This window comes from Carcharodon carcharias, assembly GCF_017639515.1.
Source record: "Carcharodon carcharias isolate sCarCar2 chromosome 40 unlocalized genomic scaffold, sCarCar2.pri SUPER_40_unloc_11, whole genome shotgun sequence".
In the NCBI taxonomy this organism is placed as follows: domain Eukaryota; kingdom Metazoa; phylum Chordata; class Chondrichthyes; order Lamniformes; family Lamnidae; genus Carcharodon; species Carcharodon carcharias.
The window spans coordinates 61,045-84,059 of NW_024470851.1; the positions used below are offsets into that span (position 1 = coordinate 61,045).

A 23,015-nucleotide genomic window follows, 5' to 3' on the forward strand; every position below is an offset into this window, starting at 1 on the left:
CCTCTCCCTCAGTGTCCTCTCCCAGTTCCCTCTCCCTCAGTGTCCTCTCCCAGTCCCCTCTCCCTCAGTCTCCTCTCCCAGTCCCCTCTCCCTCAGTCTCCTCTCCCAATCCCCTCTCCCTCAGTCTCCTCTCCCAGTCCCCTCTCCCTCAGTCTCCTCTCCCAGTCCCCTCTCCCTCAGCCTCCTCTCCCAATCCCCTCTCCCTCAGCCTCCTCTCCCAGTCCCCTCTCCCTCAGTCTCCTCTCCCAGTCCCCTCTCCCTCAGTCTCCTCTCCCAGTCCCCTCTCCCTCAGTCTCCTCTCCCAGTCCCCTCTCCCTCAGTGTCCTCTCCGACTCCCCTCTCCCTCTTTGTCCTCTCCCACTCCCCTCTCCCTCAGTCTCCTCTCCCAGTCCCCTCTCCCTCAGTCTCCTCTCCCACTCCCCTCTCCCTCAGTGTCCTCTCCCTGTCCCCTCTCCCTCAGTGTCCTCTCCCACTCCCCTCTCCCTCAGTCTCCTCTCCCAGTCCCCTCTCCCTCAGTCTCCTCTCCCAGTCCCCTCTCCCTCAGTCTCCTCTCCCACTCCCCTCTCCCTCAGTGTCCTCTCCCACTCCCCTCTCCCTCAGTCTCCTCTCCCAGTCCCCTCTCCCTCAGTCTCCTCTCCCACTCCCCTCTCCCTCAGTGTCCTCTCCCTGTCCCCTCTCCCTCAGTCTCCTCTCCCACTCCCCTCTCCCTCAGTCTCCTCTCCCAGTCCCCTCTCCCTCAGTCTCCTCTCCCAGTCCCCTCTCCCTCAGTCTCCTCTCCCAGTCCCCTCTCCCTCAGTCTCCTCTCCCAGTCCCCTCTCCCTCAGTCTCTTCTCCCAGTCCCCTCTCCCTCAGTCTCCTCTTCCAGTCCCCTCTCTCTCAGTCTCCTCTCCCAGTCCCCTCTCCCTCAGTCTCCTCTCCCAGTCCCCTCTCCCTCAGCCTCCTCTCCCAGTCCCCTCTCCCTCAGTCTCCTCTCCCAGTCCCCTCTCCCTCAGTCTCCTCTCCCAGTCCCCTCTCCCTCAGTCTCCTCTCCCACTCCCCTCTCCCTCAGTCTCCTCTCCCAGTCCCCTCTCCCTCAGTCTCCTCTCCCAGTCCCCTCTCCCTCAGTGTCCTCTCCCAGTCCCCTCTCCCTCAGTCTCCTCTCCCAGTCCCCTCTCCCTCAGTCTCCTCTCCCACTCCCCTCTCCCTCAGTCTCCTCTCCCACTCCCCTCTCCCTCAATCTCCTCTCCCAGACCCCTCTCCCTCAGAGACAAACCCACTATTCCTCTCCCCGACCCCTTTCCCTCAGAGACGTACTCACTATTCCTCTCCCCGCCCCTTCTCCCACAGAGATATACCCACTATTCCTCTCCCCGCCCCCTCTTCCTCAGAGACATACCCACTATTCCTCTCCCCGACCCCTCTCCCTCAGAGACATACCCACTATTCCTCTCCCCACCCTCTCTCCCACAGAGACATACCCACTATTCCTCTCCCTGCCCCCTCTCACTCAGAGACATACCCACTATTCCTCTCCCTGCCCCCTCTCCCTCAGAGACATTCCCACTATTCCTCTCCCCGCCCCCTCTCCCTCAGAGACATACCCACTATTCCTCTCCCCGCCCCCTCTCCCACAGAGACATACCCACTATTCCTCTCCCCGCCCCCTGTCCCTCAGAGACCTTCCCACTATACTTCTCCCTGCGTGCTCTCTATCAGAGACATATCCAGTATTCCTCTCCCAGCCCCATCTCGCTCAGAGTCAAACCCGCTAGACTTCTCCCTGCCCCCTCTCGATCAGCAATATACCCAATATTCCTCTCCACTCACCCTCTCCATCTGAGACGTAAGCACTAATCGTCTCTCCGCCCCGTCTCCCTCTGGGACATACCCACTATTACTCACCCCGACCCTCTCCCTCAGAGATATATCAACTATTCATCTCCCCGCCCCCTCTCCGTCAGAGACATAACCACTATTCCTCTCCCCATCCCTTCTCCCTAAGAGACATGCCCACTATTCCTCTCCCTGCCCCCTCTCCCTCAGAGACATGCCCACTATTCACTCCCCGCCCCTTCTCCAAGAGACACATGCACACAATTCCTCTCCCCACCCCCTCTCCCTCAGAGACACACCAACTATTCCTCTCCCCGCCCCCTCTCCTTCAGAGACCTACACACTATTCCTCTCCCCGCCCCCTCTCCTTCAGAGAGATACTCACTATTCCTCTCCCCACCCCCTCAAACTCAGAGATATATCCAGTATCCCTCTCCCCGCCCATCTCTATCAGGGACGTACCCACTATTTCTCTCCCCACCCCCTCTCCCTCAGAGACATACCCGCAATTGCTGTCCCTGCCCCCTCTCCCTCCGAGATATAGCCAATTTTCCTCTTCACGTCCCCTCTCCTCAGAGACCTACACACTATTCTGGTCCGAGCCCCCTCATCCTCAGTGACATATACACTATTCCTCCCCCTTCCCCCTCTCCCTCAGAGACATATCCACTATTCCTCTCCGTGCCCCCTCTCCCTCTGAGAGATGTCCACTATTCATGACCCCGCCCCCTCTCCCTCAGATGCATACCCACTAATCCTCTCCCCGCCCCTTGTGCGTCAGAGACATACGTACTAATCCTCTCCCAGCCCCCTCTCCCTCAGAGACATACCTACTATTCCACTCCCCACCCCCTCTCCCTCAGAGACATACCTACTATTTCTCTGCCCACCCCCTCTCCCTAAGAGACATACCCACTATTCCTCTCCCCGTCCCCTCTCCCTCAGAGACATATCCACTATTCTTCTACCTGCCCGCCCCCTCGGAGACATATCCACTATTCCTCTCCCTGCCCCCTCTCCCTCAGAGAGATGTCCACTATTCCTCTCCCCGTCCCCTCTCCCTCAGAGACATATCCACTATTCTTCTACCTGCCCTCCCCCTCGGAGACATATCCACTATTCCTCTCCCTGCCCCCTCTCCCTCAGAGAGATATCCACTATTCCTTTCCCCGCCCCATCTCCGTGAATCATACCCACTATACCTCTCCCAGCCCTCTCTCCCTCAGAGACTGATCTAATATTCCTCTCCACGTCCCCACTAGCTCAGAGACATTCCCACTATTCCTCTCCCCGCCCGCTCTACCGGAGAGTAATATCCACTATTCCTCTTCCCGCCCCCTCTCCCTCAGAGACATACCAGTTATTCCTTTCCCCGCCTCTCTCCCTCAGAGACATACCCACTATTCCACCCCCCACCCCCTCTCCCTCAGAGATAAATCCACAATTCCTCTCCCCGCGACCTCTCCTACGGAGACATACCCACTATTCCTCTCCCCGCCCCCTCAACCTCAGACACATACCCACTATTCCTATCCCTGACCCCTCTCCATCAGAGACATATCCACTATCCCTCTCCCCGCCACCTCTCCCTCAGATATATATGCACTATTCCTCTTCACATCCCCTCTCCCACAGAGACCTACACACTATTCTGGTCCCCACCCCCTCTCCCTCAGAGACATACCCACTGTTCCTCTCCCCGCCCCCTCTCCCTCAGAGACACACCCACTATTTTTCTCCCCGCCCCCTCTCACTCATATAATTACCCACTATTCCTCTCCCCACCCCCTCTCCCTCAGAGACATACTCACTATTACTCTCCTCGCCCCTTTTCCCTCAGATATATAACCACTATTCCTTTCCTCGCCCCCTCTCCCTCAGAGACATACCCACTATTGCTCTCCCCTCCCCCTCTCCCTCAGAGAATTACCCACAATTCCTCTCCCCACCCCCTCTCCCTCAGAGACATACTCACTATTCCTCTCCCCTCCCCTTCTCCCTCAGATACATAAATACTATTCCTCTCCCCGTCCCCTCCCCCTCAGAGATATATCCTCTGTTCCTCTTCACGTCCCCTCCCCCTCAGAGACATACCCACTATTCCTCTCCCCGCCCTTTTCCTACAGAGACATACCTACTATTCCTCACAACGCCCCCTCTGCTTCGGGGGTGTAACCCTTCCTCCTGTCCCAACCCCCTCTCCCCAGCTCCTCTCACCGTTTTCTCTCTCTCTGGGACATCTCCACTCCTCCTCTCCCCATCCCCACCTCATCCCCCTGTCCCCTCTCCCTAGGGAGACTCTCTGTTTCTCCTCTCTCTTGGGGGCGTCTCCCCACCTCCGCTCCCTCGGTGACCTATCCCCAACCCCTCTCCATGTCCCATCTCCATCGGTGACCTCTCACTTTCTCCTCTCCCCGTCCCCCCCACAGTGGGGACCTCTCCGTTCCTCCACTCTTCGCCCCTTCTCCATCAAAAATCTCTTTCTTCCTCCTCCTTGCGCCCCCTCACCCCTCCTACTCTCCATGCCCTCTCTCACTCAGGGACATCCCGCCACCTCCTCTCCTTGTCCCCTCTCCCTCGTGGTATATCGCTTCATCCTTTCTTCACCCCATCTCCCCGCCTCCTCTACCACCACCTCTGTCTTGGGGACCTATATTTTCCTCCTTTCCCCTTTTCATCTCCCTATCCATTCTCCCCATCTGCTCTCCCTCGGTGACTTCTCCCCACCCCCTCTAACTCGGGGAGTTCTCCACGACCCCTCTCTGTCAGTGAAATCTTACCAGACCCTTACCCTCTGGGACCTCGTTGCGTCCCCAATCCTTTGAGGACCTCTCCCTGTTTACTCTCCCAGCTCCCTCTACCCTCCACTTTTCCCTGCCCCCTCACCCCTCCTCCAATCCCCAGCCCCCTCGCCCTCGGGTACCACTTCCCATCTGCATTCCTTCGGGGACCTCTTCCCTGTTCATCTCCATGCACCTGCTGCACTCCACTACTCACTGCCCCTTTCCATTCCTCATCTAACAGACCCTCCTCCCCTCCTCCACTCCACATCCCCTCCCCCTCAGGAACCTCTCCCCTCCTCCTCTAACCGCCCTCTCTCCCTCGGGGACCTCTCCTCTCTACCTCTTCACCTACGCTGGCCCACGGGGTTGTCTCCCTTCCTCCTCTCCCTGCACCCTCTCTCCTAATAATCTCACCATCCTCTCTCCCTCAGGGACGCCTCCACTCCTCCTTTCTCAATCCAAAGCTCCTCTCCCTTTCCCCACTCCTTTGGGGGCATCGCTGTTTCACCTCTCCCACGGGAACATCTCCCCATCCCTCACGCTCAGGGACCTCTCCCTCACCCTTCATTGTCAGGGACATCTCCCCGCCCTCTCTCCTTTTCTCTTCTCCTGATCTCCTCTATATAGGGACCTCACCCCACCTCCTGTCCCTCAAAGACGTCTCACCATCCCCTCTCCCTCGGGGAAATCTCCCCGCTTCCTTTCCCTTAGCAACCTCTCCCCGCCCCCTCTCCCCATCCCATCTCGCTCGGTGAGCTCCCGCTTCCTCTCCTCCCATCCCATCGACCTTGGAAACTGCCCCATTCTACTCTCCCAATCCACTCTCCTTCAGGTAGTTTTCCCGTAGACTATTCCTCAGGGCCCTCTTCCTCTTGCTGCACCCTCTCCCCTCTACCTCTCTCTGACCCCTTTCCTTTCCTGCTCTCCGCGCCCCCTCTTCCCTCCTGCTCTCTGTACTCCCTCTCACTCGGAGACATTACCAATCCTCGCGGACCTATCTCTCCCAACCTCCTCTCCCTTGGGTACCTCTCCCATCCAACTCTCCATGCCCCAACTTCTCCCCATCCCTTCTCCCTCGGGAATTTGTCTCATCCTGTTCTCCGCACCACTTCCTCTCTCCTCTCCCTGGCCCGTCTCCCCTCTTCCTCACCCACCCCCTCTCTTCACCCCTTTTCCCTCCAGGATCTATCCCTTCCTCCTCGGAACTTCCCATCTCCCCGTCCTCTCTCCCTCGGGGAACTCTCTCTGCCCCAACTCCCTTGTGGACCTCTTCCAGTCCCGTCTCTCCAACCTCTCTACATGCCCGCTCTCCTTTCTCCTCGCCCCGCCCCCTCTCCTCATTGACTCTCCCCGCTTCCTCTCTCCTTGTCTCCCCACCGCGTCAGCCTCAGGGACCCCTCCCCGTTCCATCTCTCCATTCTCTCTCCACGCTCACTCTCCCTAGCTCGTTCTCTGGCCCCTCTCTCTGACCTTCTCCCCGCCTGCTCTCCCTTCCTCCTTTCACCACCCCCTCTCCTTTCCTCCAGTCCCAAGACCTTTCCACATTCCCTCTCCACATTCCCTTTCCCCATCAACTCTCCCCTTTTCCTCTCCCCATTCCCTCTCCCTCAGTCCATGTCCCTGCCTCCTCTTCTTTCCCCTCTCCCTCGGTGACCTTTCCCTTCCTCCACCCTGTGTCCACTCTTCCTGCCTCTTCTCCCCAACCCCTCTTCCTTTGGTTCCTATGCCGTCCTAAACATCCTTTCCCCTCTTCGCCTCCACTCTGCATCTCCTCCACCTCGGGGACCTCACCCCTCCTCCTCTCCCTCGGGGATCTCTCCTTGCGCAAAATCCCTCAGGTTCCTATCCATGTCACCTATTCTTCGTGGACCTCACCCTGTTTCCTCTCCATGACCCTTCTACCCTACACGAGTCCCCGCCCCCTTTTCTTCTCTAGTCTCTGTGCCCCTTCTCCATGACTCCTCACCCCACCCCCTCTCTATCGGTGACCTCTCCCCTAATCCTCTCCCTGCTCCCTCCCCCTCAGAGACCTTTCCCTTCCTCCACTCCCTGCCCCCTATCCCGGTGAACCACTCCACTTCCGATCTCCTTCAGGGGCATTTCACATTTTCTCTCCCCTCCAGTACTCCCCAACCCATTCCCTTCCTAGTCTCCCATCGCCTTCTCCACTCCTCCACTCCCCGTACACTCTCCCTCGGGTCCACTCACCTCCTCCTCTCCCCATCCTTTCTCCCTCGGGGTCTTCTCCCCTCTACCTCTTCACGTGCCCTGTCCCTCAGGGACAACTACATTCCTCCTCTCCCCGCCCCTTCTCCCCTAGTTATCTCACTGTCCACTCTCCTTCAGTTATGTCGCCACTCCTCCTCTCCCCATGCACACCTCCTCTCCTTGTCACCCCTCCTTCGGGGGCATCTCTGTTTCTCCTCTACTGGCATCTGCTCCGTCGGGAATGTCTCCCCAAACCCTCATAGTCGGGGACTTTGCATATCCGCTCCTGGTCAGGAAGAAATCCCTTCCCCCTCTCCCTCCCCCTCCCACCGCTCCCTCTCCCTCTCCCTGCCCCCCTAACTCTCCCTCTCTCCGTCCCCTCTCCCTCTCCCTCTCCCCGCCCCCTCTCTGTCTCCCACCCAATCTCCCTCTCCTTCTCTCCACTCCCTCTCCATCTCCCTCCCCCCCTCCCTCTCCCAAACCCCTCTCCCTCTCCCCGCCCCGTCCCCCTACGCCTCTCTCCACCCTCTATCCCTCTCCCTCCACCTCACCATCACCCTCTCCCCGCACCCTCTCCCTCTACCTCTCCCTCTTACTCTCCCTATCCCCGCCCCCACCCACTCTCCATCTCCCTCTCAATCTACCACCCCCTCTCCCTCTCCCTGTCCCTCTTCATCTCCCTTTCTCTCGTTCTGCCCACTCTCACTCTCCCTCTCTATATCCCTCTCCCTTGCCCCGACCCTCTCTCTCCCTTTCCCTCTCTCCGCCCCATCTCCCTCTCCCTCTCTCCCTCTCCCTCTCTCCCTCTCCCTCTCTCCCTCTCCCTCTCTCCCTCTCCCACTCCCCACTCTGCCCCTCTCTCTCTCTCCCTCTCTCCGCCCCCTTTCCCTCTCCCTCCCCCTCTCCCTCTCTCTCCCTCAGCCTCTCTCCGCCCTCTTCCTCTCCCTCTCCTTCTGTCCCTCTCCCTCTCCCTTTCTCCCTCTCCCTCTCTCCTTCTCCCTCTCCCTCTCCTTCTGTCCCTCTCCCTCTCCATCTCCCTCTCTCCCTCTCCCTCTCCCTCTCTCCTTCTCCCTGTCCCTCACCCTCTCTCCCTCTCTCTCTCTGTCCCTCTCTGTGCCACCACTCCCTCTCCCTCTCACTCTCTCCGCCCCCTCTCCCTCTTCCTCCCCCTTTCCCCACCCCCTCCCTCTCTCTCCCTCTCCATCTCCCTCTCCCTCTCCCTCTCCGTGCCCCTCTCCCTCTCTCCCCTCTCGCTATCCCTCTCTCCGCCCCTCTCCCTCTCCCTCTCTCCCCCATCTCCCTCTCCCTCTCCCACTCCCTCTCGCCCTCTCCCTCTCCCTCTCTCCCCCATCTCCCTCTCCCTGACTCCCTCTCCCTCTCCCTTTCCCTCTCTCCCTCTCCCTCTCTCTCTCTCTCTTCCTCTCTCCACCCTGTCTCCCTCTCCCTCTCCCACAACCTCTCTCCCTCTCCCTCTCTCTCTCTCTGCCTCTCTCCACCCCCTCTCCCTCTCCCCCTCTCCGTCTCCCCGCCCCTACTCGCTCTCCCTCTCCTCGCCCCCTCTCCCACTCCCACCCCCTCTCCCTCTCCCCGACCCCTCTCCCAATCCCTCTCCCTCTCCCCGCCCCCTCTCCCTCTCCCTGTCACTTCTCTGCACATTTGGGTACTCTAATTAATTATGTTGCACATGTGCAGCTCATTCCCATTCCGCACATGTGCAGCTCACTAAAAAAACGCACATTCGTTCTTCGCTCCGTGTGTGCACATGTGCGGCTCGCTCACAATGCGCCTGTCAGGTTCCCTCCCAGTCCGATCACGTGCAAGTTGCTCCCATTCCTCTGATGTGCAGCTCATTCCCAGTCCACTGATGTGCAGCTCATTCCCATTCCGCGCATGTGCAGCCCATTCCCAGTCTGCGCATGTGCAGATTGCTCCTATTCTGCGCATGTGCAGCTCATTCCCATTCTGCGCATGTGCAGCTCATTCCCATTGCTCTGATGTTCAGCTCATTCCCAGTCCGTGGATGTGCAGCTCGCTCCCATTTCCCGCATGTGCAGCTCATTCCTAATCCACGCTTGTGCAGCTGATTCCCATTCCGCGCATGTGCAGCCCATTCCCATTCCGCGCTTGTGAAGCTCATTCCCAATCCATGCTTGTGCAGCTCATTCCCATTCCTCTGATGTTCAGCTCGTTCCCAGACCACGGATGTGCAGCTCGCTCCCATTCCCCGCATGTGCAGCTCATTCCTAATCCACGCTTGGGCAGTTGATTCCCATTCCGCGCATGTGCAGCCCATTCCAAGTCTGTGCATGTGCAGCTCATTCCCATTCCACGCTTGTGCAGCTCATGTCCAATCCACGCTTGTGCAGCTCATTCCCAATCTGTGCATGTGCAGCTCATTCCCATTCCATGCTTGTGCATCTCATTCCCATTCCATGCATGTGCAGCCCATTCCCAGTCTGCGCATGTGCAGCTCTCTCCCATTCCTCTGATGTGCAGCCCATTCCCAGTCTGCGCATGTGCAGCTCATTCCCATTCCGCGCATGTGCAGCCCATTCCCAGTCTGCGCATGTGCAGCTCTCTCCCATTCCGCGCATGTGCAGCCCATTCCCAGTCTGCGCATGTGCAGCTCATTTCCAGTCTGCGCATGTGCAGCTCATTCCCAATCCGCGCTTGTGCAGCTCATTCCCATTCAACGCTTGTGCAGCTCATTCCCAATCCATGCTTGTGCAGCTCATTCCCATTCCGTGCATGTGTAGCTCATTCCCATTCTGCGCATGTGCAGCTCATTCCCATTCCGCGCATGTGCAGCTCGCTCCCATACTGCGCATGTGTAGCTCGGCCCCAGACGAGGCCAGCCGTGGAAGGGGAGGTTCTCAGTTTAATGGGTTAGAACAGGACCGGAGTGGCATTAATTGTACAGATCATTCAAAGAGCTAGTGGCAACATGATGGACCAAATGGCCTCCTTCTTAGCTGTAACTTTCCTTAACCCTATGATGCTGTGATTGTTGTTGCAGTTCTGGTGGATGGAAGATTACAGACTCTGTTGTCTCAGTGTTTTACTGCTCCACATATTCCCCAGGCTGGTTACAGGGTAATGTCAGACTTTCTAATATCAGATTTACATTCACTGCCCAGCACTGCTCACATCGGTTACATTCTTCAATATTTACAAACCTCATTTCAGGTTCACATCCCACCCTGGGACAGGGGGTGGTAACCAGGACAGTTTGTTTTACCTCGCTTTGGAATCCCTGCTACTGGACCCGAGAGATAAAGGTTAAAAACTGCAGCAGGTACTTCGTGTATGAGCTGAAGCCGGCGCCAGGCTGTTCTGCTGCTTATTGCACAGGTACATTGCTGTTTATAAATGACACAGGAGGGTGACTCTGGATGTGCCGGGTCACTCACTGAAATAATAATGTTCCACCTGCTCCCCGTTGCATGAAACAAAATGAATAAAGGTCTGTAACATAAAGTGAACATTTCCCCATAAATCTAGGGACATGAATCAGACCCTGTCGTCATCATGGAGAACAAACAGACCCACCGCTTGATCAAGCAGTAGGTTTTAAAGAGATTGTGGCAGGGGGAGAGAGGTGTGACGAGGTGGAGAGGTTTACGGAAGGATGTCCAATTCTTAGAGTCCAGGCAGCTGAACACGCCTGCCAATGATGGATATACTGAATTGGAGGAGTAGAGATTTATTTGATGGTTGTGGACCTGGTCCGAATATTATTGCGATGGGGTGTGGGGGCTGTGGGAGTGAACTGTGGATCGGGTGGGTGGGGAGCTGTATGATCATCATGGATTTGAACACCAACATAACGGCCTGAATCCTCTAACCTCAGAACCATCTGAGATTTGATCCAAATGGTGCAATATGTGAGGATCCTTTGGAATGCCTGATGCACAGACACACACAGTTAAATTGCCCGTGAGGATTAAAGTTAAGATGGGCTGATTCACATTGCTGCACATTTGCACAAATCATTCTGGAATAATCACCCAGGACTTCCCTTCTCCTGTGAGTGAGGGATCTCGTTCCAGGGAGGTACCCCAGAAGATTGACGGGCGAAACCCCTGAAACTCACCACGTGAGGGCTGCACAGAAATTGCCCCGGAATATTGAACTTCCGAAGGATAATTTCCCTGACCCAGGAACTATCCAATTCGCTGATTTAATTTGAGTAATTTAGATGGTTCTGGGTCATTTAGCAGAACCGTTACAAAGGAAAAGTTAAATGGATTAAAACCATTCCTCCCTGCTCAGTTAGTGTACTACTGGCTCCCACCTCAGCCGCAAACAGGAGGACTCCCTCGCCCCAACATTCCCTCTCCTCTCCTGCTCTCTGATACCTTACTGACCTGTGGAGCACCTACCCAAACCCAACTCCGCTCTCCAAACCACGACCTCCTCCCTAAACTCTGACTACCCCAAAAGCCGAACTACCAACCTCACCGCTGATTACGCTCCTCATCTCCGACACCTGACTACCCTCACACACCCTCAGGTGACCCTCAACTACCCTTCCCTCCATGACTGTACCCTCTCCCCGAGTCCTCCCAACATGAATGCCAACCTCCCCAACTCCTGACTACACCGTAGCCACACTGCAGTGCTGCCCATTTTGAGACTAACCCCCAAACACAAACCACACCCCACTCCACCAACTTGTCTCCAAACCCCCTGACCACTACACGACATACTGGAAACCCAGTTATCTGTGCCCCCATTATAAACCCCTCCACACCGCAAAACCCCACGCCCAGCAAAGCCATCCTTCATGCCCAAGCAACCCCATTCACAGCACCACCACCAGCTCCCACACATCAAACCTGGCATTTCTGAAAGTGGCTGGGGCCTATAAACGAATCTGCCTTACGGCAGCGATTTCCGTATATAGGCAACGTGCCTTCACTTTCCCTGATGGTGCCGCCATGCACCGGAAGGACCTCGGGAGCTGCTGTGATGCACACTTAACAACAGGTTGAGGGCGGTATGTTGTAGTAACTGAGAGGAGTGGGATGTAGTAATTGAGGGGAGTGGGATGTAGTGATTCATGGGGGTGGGATGTAGTTACTGAGGGGATTGGGATGTAGTGATTCATGGAGGTGGGATGTAGCTACTGAGGGGATTGGGATGTAGGGATTGAGGGGAGTCGGTTGTAGAGACTTTGGGGAGTGGGATGTTTGGATTGAGGGAGTGGGATGCAGTGACTGAGGGGAGTGTGATGTAGAACGGTGGGGAGTGGGATGCAGTGACTAAGGGGAGTGTGATGTAGAGCGGTGGGGAGTGGGATGCAGTGACTGAGGGGAGTGTGATGTAGAACGGTGGGGAGTGGGATGCAATGACTGAGGGGAGTGAGATGCAGTGACTGAAGTGAGTGGCATATGGTGCCTAACGGGAGCAGGATTTAGTGACTGAGGGGAGTTGATGTGAGTGACTGGGTGAGAATTAGGAGTGAAAAATTGACATCGCTAAGTTTCACTCGATATACATTGTGAAGCACAAATTTCCTGCCGTATAAGTGATCCCTCGAGTTGATCCGCACTCTGCAATATGTCATGTCTCCTTACTCATTGCAGATCCAAGGACAACACCAACTCCGGAATCCGAGGTACACTCGGCTAAAACTTCCAGTGTCCCTGCAACATCCAGCCCAACCACATCGGAACTAGCAGGTATCAGGCTGGAGGGGATATTCTTCAGAAAATCTTAACACCATGTGATCGCTGCTATCTCATACTGAAGGTAGTGGGGTATAGAAACTGAGGCGAGTGGGATTTAGTGACTGAGGGGAGTGGGATGGAGAGACTAAGCGGAGCAGGTTGCAGTGGGTGAGAGGAGAGGAATGCCGTGTTTGAGGGGATTGTGATGTTTTTCGTGAGTGCAGTGAGATTCAGTGGATGAGTGGATTGGGCTGCATTGACTGAGGGGATTGTGGTTCAGCTATGAATGGTTGGGTCCATTAACTGAGAACAGTATTCTCTGTGGGGAGTGGGATTATTGATCATGCAGAGTGGGGTGTCGTTGATGATATGATGGAATTCTGTCAGATGTGGATGTCATATTTATGAGTCTGGAGATTGTGGTGCTGTCAGCGAGCCGACAGGTTCATACTTAGATTGGCATCTGTGTTTTACTGAACACTAAGATGAAGTGTTCATGTTTTCTGCCATTCCTGCGTTGACCTGTTTATATTTATACAGGACAGATGTGGAAGCATCGGTGGCAATTACTTGTGTACTCTGTGTGTTCCTCATTTGGACCAATTGGTCACTTGGAACACTTAGTCCAATTGAGTGTCATGCCCCTCACGACCATCCTGCTCTCCTCCTTCATCAAACCCTAATCTTCTGTTCCATTCTCACTCATCTGTTTATCTGGCTTTCCGTAAACAGTCATTGATCTCAACGAATCTTCGAGGAAGTTCTGCATTATCACCTGATACCAGATTCTAAGTAAAATCGTTTGTTGAAATCCATCTTTGGATGCATTATTGATCAGGTTATACACTCTCTCCATCTGACAATCTCTGTGCATCACTGTGTCTGTCCACACAGTGCCTTTGTCGCTCTCTCTCTCTCTCCCGGTCTCTCTCTCTATCACTGTCTCTCATTTTCTCTATTTTGTTATCTCTCTCTATGTCTCTCTCTCCCATTCTCTCCAACTCTACTTGTCATCCTGCAAATGTCATTTTCACTTCTCTCTGCTTGCTACTCTATCTCTTTCATGTTCTCTCTTGCTCTCCCTTATCTGTCCCATTTATCTCTGGTATTTCTATTTCCCTCTCTTCATCTGAATTAAACTGTCTTTCTCTGCCTCCCTTTATCTCTTTGACTTTATTTATCTTTCTTGTTATCTCTCTCTCCCTCGCGCTCTCTCATTCCTATTATCTCTTGCTCCATTTATAATTTAACTGTCAACCTACCAATCTCTCAACTTTTATCTCTGTTTCAAAAGTCTTTCTTTGATCGTGTTGCTCACTCTCTCTATCTGTCTCTTTTTAGCTCTTGTGTGTCTATATCCCTTTTTCTCGCTCTCACAACATCTCTGTATCTCTCTAGCTGTCTTATAGTTGTGACTTATCCCTGACCCTTTCTTCCCATCAACTCCTGTCTCTTTGACTATCTGCTTCACTCTTTGAAATTGTTTGGATGTCTATCTATACGTTTATCAGTTTCTCACGCTCTTTAACTCACACTCTCTATCTCTCCCTATTTCTGTCTGTATATCCCTCTCTCTAACTTTGTGTGGGTCCATCAATCTCTCTCTCTCTGCGTCCCTTCAGCTCTAACTCTCTATGACTCCCTCCCTTTTGCAAGCCTGTATCACCCAGTTGGCACCTCCATCTACATTTAGTGTTCAGAATATTCGTGTCTGGCTACTTCAGTATCTCGAAATGTCAGATATTTCTATCTTTGTGCCTGTTCTCATCTGTCTCTTTTACATTCAGTCCTGTATTGTCATTCGTATCAGTGCCCCATCCCTCCTCCCACACCCCAGTCCACTAAGGAGTGGGGATGATGATACTGAGGAGAATGTGTTGCGGTGACAGATGGGATGGTGATGTTGTGACTAAGGTGAGGGTGAAAGAGTGAGTGAGAGTATTAGGATGTCATCCTAAGGGGAGTAGGATGCATTGACCAGGTGGAGTTGGATGTAGTGACTGAGAGGAATAGAATGCAGTGACCGAGGGGAGAGGGATGCAATGACTGAGGGGAGTGGAATGCAGTGACTGAGGAGGGAAACGGAATGCAGTGACACAAGGGGAGCGGGATGCAGTGACTGAGTGGATTTGAACACAGTGACTAGGGGGAGTTGGATTTAGAGACCGAAGGTCTGGTATCCAAAGACTGAGCAGATTATAGTGTATTGACTGAGGGGAGTGGAATATAAAGACTGAGGGGAGTGGAATACACAGACTGAGGGGAGTGCGATGCAATAACTGAGAAGAGTGGGATGCAGTGACTAACGGGACTGGGATGCAGTTACTGAGGGGAGTGGGATGCAATGACTGAGAGAAGTTGGATGCAGTACTGAGGGAAACGGGATGCAATTACTTAGGGGAGCGGAATGTAGTTACTGAGGGGAGACGATCGCCCTCAGAGTTCACAATGCTTCCCAGTTGTGTATTTTCCACAATTCTTTGAAACTGTGCCTTTTGCACAATCACAAATTAATTTATAACAGGAAGTGCAAGGGTTACAACACTGTTTGTTCATCAGTGTAAATCACTGTTATCTACATCAATTGTATGATATTAGTTATAAATATCATTGCTACATGTCCATGTTTCCATTCGAATCCTAAAGATTACTTTACATTTATAACTTTAGCATGTCAATGGCGAAATATATCATTCAGTTTGTCTCATGTATTTTAAAATGATATTTATGTCACACATCCAATTTACTTATCAGTTCAGTCTTAATTTATTTGACATTAAATGTGTACTTACAACAATGAGGCAGTCATACCAGAAATGTATTCAGAATCCAACTTCACTTGGGCACTGGGATCTCCCAGGATATCCCTCACTAACCATCCAGTGTCCCTCATCCTCTGTTCTCACTGTTCACCCAGGGACAGAGATAACTCAGGATATCTCTCACTGACCGTGGAGTATCCTCACCATCTGTACTCTGTGTTCACTCGGGGAATGTGGATGTCCAGGATATCTCTCACTGACCATCGTGTGTTCCACAGCATCTGTACTCAGTTCTCACCTGTGGACTGAAATAGCCCGGGATATATCTCACTGATCATCCAGTGTCCCTCACCATCTCTACTCACTGTTCATCTGGGAACTGATATACCACAGGGTGAATATCTCTGACCATCGAGTGTCCATCACCATCTGTGCTCAGTGTTCTTCTGGGGACTAGGATTACCCAGGATAGCCCTCACTGACCATCTAGTGCCCCTCACCATCTCCACTCAGTGTTCACCTGGGGACTAGGATAACCCAGGATACCCCTCACTGACCATCCAGTGTCCCTCACCATCTCCACTCAGTGTTCACCTGGGGTCTAGGATAACTCAGGATACCACTCACTGACCATCCAGTGTCCCTCACCATCTCCACTCAGTGTTCACCTGGGGACTACGATAGCCCAGGATATCTCTCACTGTGAATCGAGTGTCCTTCACCATCTGTGCTCAGTGTTCATCTGGGAATTGAGATAACCCAGGGAGTATCTCTCTGACCATCGAGTGCCCTTCAACATCTGTGCTCAGTGCTCATAAGGGGAACGAGAAAGTCCAGGATATCACTCACTGACCATCAATTGTCCTTCACCATCTCTACTCAGTGCTCCCCTGGGGACAGAGCTACATCAGGATATCTCTCACTGACAATAGAATGTCTATCACCATCTGTTCTCATTGCTCCCCTTGGGACTGAACTACTTCAGGATATCTCTCACTGACAATAGCATGTCTCTCACCATCTGTTCTCACTGTTCCCCTGGGCCTGAGATACTTCAGGATATTTCTCACTGACAATAGCATGTCTCTCACCATCTGTTCTCACTGTTCCCCTGGGCCTGAGATACTTCAGGATATCTCTCACTGACAATAGAATTTCTCTCACCATCTTTTCTCACTGCTCCACTGGGCCTGATCTACTTCAGGATATTTCTCACTGACAATAGAATGTCGCTCACCATCTTTTCTCACTGCTCCCCTGGGCCTGAGCTACTTCAGGATATCTCTCACTGTCAATAGAATGTCCCTCACCATCTGTTCTCACTGTTCCCATGGGGACTGAGCTACTTCAGGATATCTCTCACTGACAATAGAATGTCTCTCACCATCTGTTCTCACTGTTCCCCTGGGGTCTGAGATACTTCAGGATATCTCTCACTGACAATCGAATGTCTCTCACCATCTTTTCTCAATGTTACCCTGGGGCCTGTCTACTTCAGGATATCTCTCACTGACAATAGAATGCCCCTCACCGTCTGTTCTCACTATTCCGCTTGGGGACTGAGTAACTTCAGGATATCTCTCACTAACAAAAGAATGTCTATCACCATCTGATCTCACTGTTCCGCTGGGGACTGAGCTAGTTCAGGATATCTCTTACTGACAATAGAATGTCTCTCACCATTTGTTCTCACTGTTCCCCTGGGGACTGAGCTACTTCAGGATATCTCTCACTGACAATTGAATGTCGCTCACAATCTGTTCTCACTGCTCCCCTGGGCCTGAGCTACTTCAGGATAACTCGCACTGTCAATAGAATGTCCCTCACCATCTGTTCTCATTGTTCCCCTGGGTACTGAGATACTTCAGGATATCTCGCACTGACAATAGAATGTCCCTCACCATCCGTTCTCACTGTTCCCCTGGGTACTGAGATACTTCAGGATATCTCGCACTGACAATAGAATGTCCCTCACCATCAGTTCTCATTGTTCCCCTGGGGACTGAGATACTTCAGGATATCCCACACTGACAATAGAATGTCCCTCACCATCCGTTCTCACTGTTCCCCTGGGTACTGAGATACTTCAGGATATCTCGCACTGACAATAGAATGTCCCTCACCATCAGTTCTCATTGTTCCCCTGGGGACTGAGATACTTCAGGATATCCCACACTGACAATAGAATGTCCCTCACCATCCGTTCTCATGGTTCCCCTGGGGACTGAGATACTTCAAGATATCTCTCACTGACAATAGAATGCCCCTCACCATCTGTTCTCACTATTCCGCTTGGGGACTGAGGAACTTCAGGATATCTCTCACTAACAAAAGAATGTCTATCACCGTCTGTTCTCATTGCTCCCCTTGGGACTGAACTACTTCAGGATATCTCTCACTGACAATAGAATGCCCCTCACCATCTGTTCTCACTATTCCGCTTGGGGACTGAGGAACTTCAGGATATCTCTCACTAACAAAAGAATGTCTATCACCGTCTGTTCTCATTGCTCCCCTTGGGACTGAACTACTTCAGGATATCTCTCACTGACAATAGCATGTCTCTCACCAAATGTTCTCACTGTTCCCCTGGGCCTGAGCTACTTCAGATCATCTATCACTGACAATATAATGTCTATCACCATTTCTTCTGACTGCTCCCCTGGCAACTGAGCTCCTTCAGGATATCTCTCACTGACAATAGAATCTCACCAACTGTTCTCACTTCTCCCCTGCTGTCTGAGCTATTTCATGATATCTCTCACTGACAATAGATTGTCTCTCACCATCTGTTCTCAGTGCTCCCCTGGGCCTGAGCTACTTCAGGATATCTCTCTGTGACAATCAAATGTCTATCACCATTTGTTCTCACTGTTCCCCTGGGGACTGTGCTACTTCAGGATATCTCTCACTGGCAATAGAATGTCTCTCACCATCTGTTCTCACAGTTCCCATTGGGACTGAGCTACTTCAGATCACATATCACTGACAATATAATGTCTATCACCATCTCGTCTAACTGCTCCCCTGGGGATTGAGCTACTTCAGGATATCTCTCACTGACAATAGGATGTCTCTCACCATCTGTTCTCACTGCTCCTCTGGGGACTGAGCTACTTCAGGATACCTCTCACTGATAATAGAATGTCTCTCACCATCTGTTCTCACTCTCCCCAGGGGTCTGATCTACTTCAGCATTTCTCTCACTGACAATAGAATGTCTCTCACCATCTGTTCTCTCTGTTCCCCTGGGGTCTGAGCTACTTCAGGATATCTCTCACTGACAATAGAATGTCTCTCACCATCTGTTCCCACTGCTCCCCTGGGCCTGAGCTACTTCAGGATATCTCTCACTGACAATAGAATGTCTCTCACCATCTGTTCCCACTGCTCCCCTGGGCCTGAGCTACTTCAGGATATCTCTCACTGGCAATAGAATGTCCCTCACCATCTTTTCTCACTGCTCCCCTGGGGACTGAGCTACTTCAGGATATCTCTCACTGACAATATAATTTCTCTCACCATCTGTTCTCACCGCTCCCCTTGGGACTGAACTACTTCAGGATATCTCTCACTGACAATAGCATGTCTCTCACCATCTGTTCTCACTGTTCCCCTGGGCCTGAGCTACTTCAGATCATCTATCACTGACAATATAATGTCTATCACCATATCTTCTCACTGCTCCCCTGGGGACTGAGCTCCTTCAGGATATCTCTCACTGACAATAGAATCTCACCAACTGTTCTCACTTCTCCCCTGCGGTCTGAGCTATTTCATGATATCTCTCACTGACAATAGATTGTCTCTCACCATCTGTTCTCAGTGCTCCCCTGGGCCTGAGCTACTTCAGGATATCTCTCTGTGACAATCAAATGTCTATCACCATCTGTTCTCACTGTTCCCCTGGGGACTGTGCTACTTCAGGATATCTCTCACTGGCAATAGAATGTCTCTCACCATCTGTTCTCACTATTCCCATGGGGACTGAGCTACTTCAGGATATCTCTCACTGACAATAGAATGTCTCTCAACATCTGTTCTCATTGTTCACGTGTGGCCTGAGATACTTCAGGATATCTCTCACTGACAATAGAATGTCTCTCACCATCTGTTCTCACTGCTCCCCTGTGGTCTGAGCTATTTCAGGATATCTCTCACTGACAATAGAATGTCCCTCACTTTCTGTTCTCACTGTTCCCATTGGGACTGAGCTACTTCAGATCACATATCACTGACAATATAATGTCTATCACCATCTCGTCTAACTGCTCCCCTGGGGACTGAGCTACTTCAGGATATCTCTCACTGACAATAGGATGTCTCTCACCATCTGTTCTCACTGCTCCTCTGGGGACTGAGCTACTTCAGGATACCTCTCACTGATAATAGAATGTCTCTGACCATCTGTTCTCACTCTCCCCAGGGGTCTGATCTACTTCAGCATTTCTCTCACTGACAATATAATGTCTCTCACCGTCTGTTCTCTCTGTTCCCCTGGGGTCTGAGCTACTTCAGGATATCTCTCACTGACAATAGAATGTCTCTCACCATCTGTTCTCACTGCTCCCCTGGGGACTGAGCTACTTCAGGATATCTCTCACTGACAATAGAATGTCTCTCACCATCTGTTCTCACTGCTCCCCTGGGGACTGAGCTACTTCAGGATATCTCTCACTGACAATAGAATTTCCCTCACCATCTGTCCTCACTGTTCCCCTGGGGACTGAGCTACTTCAGGATATCTTTCACTGACAATAGAATGTCCCTCACCATCTGTTCTCACTGTTCCCCTGGGGCTGAGCGACTTCAGGATATCTCTTACTGACAATAGAATGTCTCACACCCTCTGTTCCAACTGTTCCCATGGGCACTGAGCTAGTTCAGATCATGTATTACTGACAATATAATGTCTATCACCATCTCTTCTCACTGCTCCCAAGGGGACTGAGCTACTTCAGGACATCTCTCACTGACAATAGAACGTGTCCACCATCTGTTCTCACTGCTCCTCTGGGGACTGACCTACTTCAGGATATCTCTCACTGACAATAGAATGTCTCTCACCATCTGTTCTCACTGCTCCCCAGGGGTCTGATCTACTTCAAGATTGCTCTTACTGACAAGAGAATGTCTCTCACCATCTGTTCACTCTGTTCCCCTGGCATCTGAGGTACTTCAGGATATCTCTCACTGATAATAGAATGTCTCTCACCATTTGTTCTCACTGTTCCTTTGGGGACTGACCTATTTCAGGATCTCTCTCACTGACCTTAGAATGTCCCTCACCATCTGTTCTCAGTGTTCCCCTGGGGACTGAGATACTTCAGGATATCTCGCACTGACAATAGAATGTCCCTCACCATCTGTTCTCACTGTTCCCCTGGGGACTGAGATACTTCAGGATATCTCTCACTGACAATAGAATGCCCCTCACCGTGTGTTCTCAATATTCCGCTTGGGGACTGAGTAACTTCAGGATATCTCTCACTAACAAAAGAATGTCTCTCACCATCTGATCTCACTGTTCTGCTGGGGACGGAGCTAGTTCAGATTATCTCTCACCGACAATAGAATGTCTCACAACATCTTTTCTCACTGCTCCTCTGGGAACTGAGCTAGTTCAGGATATCTCTCACTGACAATAGAATGTCTCTCACCATCTGTTCTCACTGTTCCCCTGGGGACTGAGCTACTTCAGGATATCTCTCACTGACAATTGAATGTCGCTCACCATCTGTTCTCACTGCTCCCCTGGGCCTGAGATACTTCAGGATATCTCGCACTGACAATAGAATGTCCCTCACCATCTGTTCTCACTGTTCCACTGGTGACTGAGATACTTCAGGATATCTCGCACTGACAATAGAATGTCCCTCACTATCTGTTCTCATGGTTCCCCTGGGGACTGAGATACTACAGGATATCTCACACTGACAATAGAATGTCCCTCACCATCTGTTCTCATGGTTCCCCTGGGGACTGAGATACTTCAGGATATCTCTCACTGACAATAGAATGCTCCTCACCGTCTGTTCTCACTATTCCGCTTGGGGACTGAGTAACTTCAGGATATCTCTCACTAACAAAAGAATGTCTCTCACCATCTGATCTCACTGTTCCGCTGGGGATGGAGCTAGTTCAGATTATCTCTCACTGACAATAGAATGTCTCACACCATCTTTTCTCACTGTTCCCCTGGGGACTGAGCTACTTCAGGATATCTCTCAATGACAATAGAATGTCTCTCACCATCTGTTCTCACTGCTCCTCTGGGGACTGACCTACTTCAGGATATCTCTCACTGACAATAGAATGTCTCTCACCATCTGTTCTCACTGCTCCCCAGGGGTCTGATCTACTTCAAGAAAGCTCTCACTGACAAGAGAATGTCACTCACCATCTGTTCACTCTGTTCCCCTGGCATCTGAGGTACTTCAGGATATCTCTCACTGACAATACAACGTCTCTCACCATTTGTTCTCACTGTTCCTAGGGGGACTGACCTACTTCAGGATCTCTGTCACTGACCTTAGAATGTCCCTCACCATCTGTTCTCACTGTTCCCCTGGGGACTGAGATACTTCAGGATATCTCGCACTGACAATAGAATGTCCCTCACCATCTGTTCTCACTGTTCCCCTGGGGACTGAGATACTTCAGGATATCTCTCACTGACAATAGAATGCCCCTCACCGTCTGTTCTCACTATTCCGCTTGGGGACTGAGTAACTTCAGGATATCTCTCACTAACCAAAGAATGTCTATCACTATCTGTTCTCATTGCTCCCCTTGGGACTGAACTACTTCAGGATATCTCTCACTGACAATGGAATGTCTCTCACCATCTGTTCTCACTGCTCCTCTGGGGAATGAGCTAGTTAAGGATATCTCTCACTGACAATAGAATGTCTCCCACCATCTGTTCTCACTGTTCCCCTGGGGACTGAGCTACTTCAGGATATCTCTCAATGACAATAGAATGTCTCTCACCATCTGTTCTCACTGCTCCTCTGGGGACTGACCTACTTCAGGATATCTCTCACTGACAAGAGAATGTCACTCACCATATGTTCACTCTGTTCCCCTGGCATCTGAGGTACTTCAGGATATCTCTCACTGACAATACAACGTCTCTCACCATTTGTTCTCACTGTTCCTAGGGGGACTGACCTACTTCAGGATCTCTGTCACTGACCTTAGAATGTCCCTCACCATCTGTTCTCACTGTTCCCCTGGGGACTGAGATATTTCAGGATATCTCTCACTGACAATAGAATGCTCCTCACCGTCTGTTCTCACTATTCCGCTTGGGGACTGAGTAACTTCAGGATATCTCTCACTAACAAAAGAATGTCTCTCACCATCTGATCTCACTGTTCCGCTGGGGATGGAGCTAGTTCAGATTATCTCTCACTGACAATAGAATGTCTCACACCATCTTTTCTCACTGTTCCCCTGGTGTCTGAGCTACTTCAGGATATCTCTCACTGACAATAGAATGTCTCTCACCATCTGTTCTCACTGCTCCTCTGGGGAATGAGCTAGTTAAGGATATCTCTCACTGACAATAGAATGTCTCCCACCATCTGTTCTCACTGTTCCCCTGGGGACTGAGCTACTTCAGGATATCTCTCAATGACAATAGAATGTCTCTCACCATCTGTTCTCACTGCTCCTCTGGGGACTGACCTACTTCAGGATATCTCTCACTGACAATAGAATGTCTCTCACCATCTGTTCTCACTGCTCCCCAGGGGTCTGATCTACTTCAAGAT

At 51.8% G+C, this 23,015-nt stretch overlaps 1 protein-coding gene across 2 annotated transcripts in view; it reads left to right on the top strand.

The window, feature by feature from the left end:
- Window positions 1-23,015, top strand: part of LOC121275023 (oncoprotein-induced transcript 3 protein-like) — a 105,063-nt gene that overhangs the window by 21,995 nt on the left and 60,053 nt on the right. For both annotated transcript variants that reach the window (XM_041182415.1, XM_041182416.1), the window contains exons 4-6: window positions 9,820-9,896; window positions 9,990-10,154; window positions 12,392-12,487. In XM_041182415.1, the coding sequence (XP_041038349.1) occupies window positions 9,820-9,896; window positions 9,990-10,154; window positions 12,392-12,487 (338 nt within the window). The remainder of the gene's footprint in view (window positions 1-9,819; window positions 9,897-9,989; window positions 10,155-12,391; window positions 12,488-23,015) is intronic.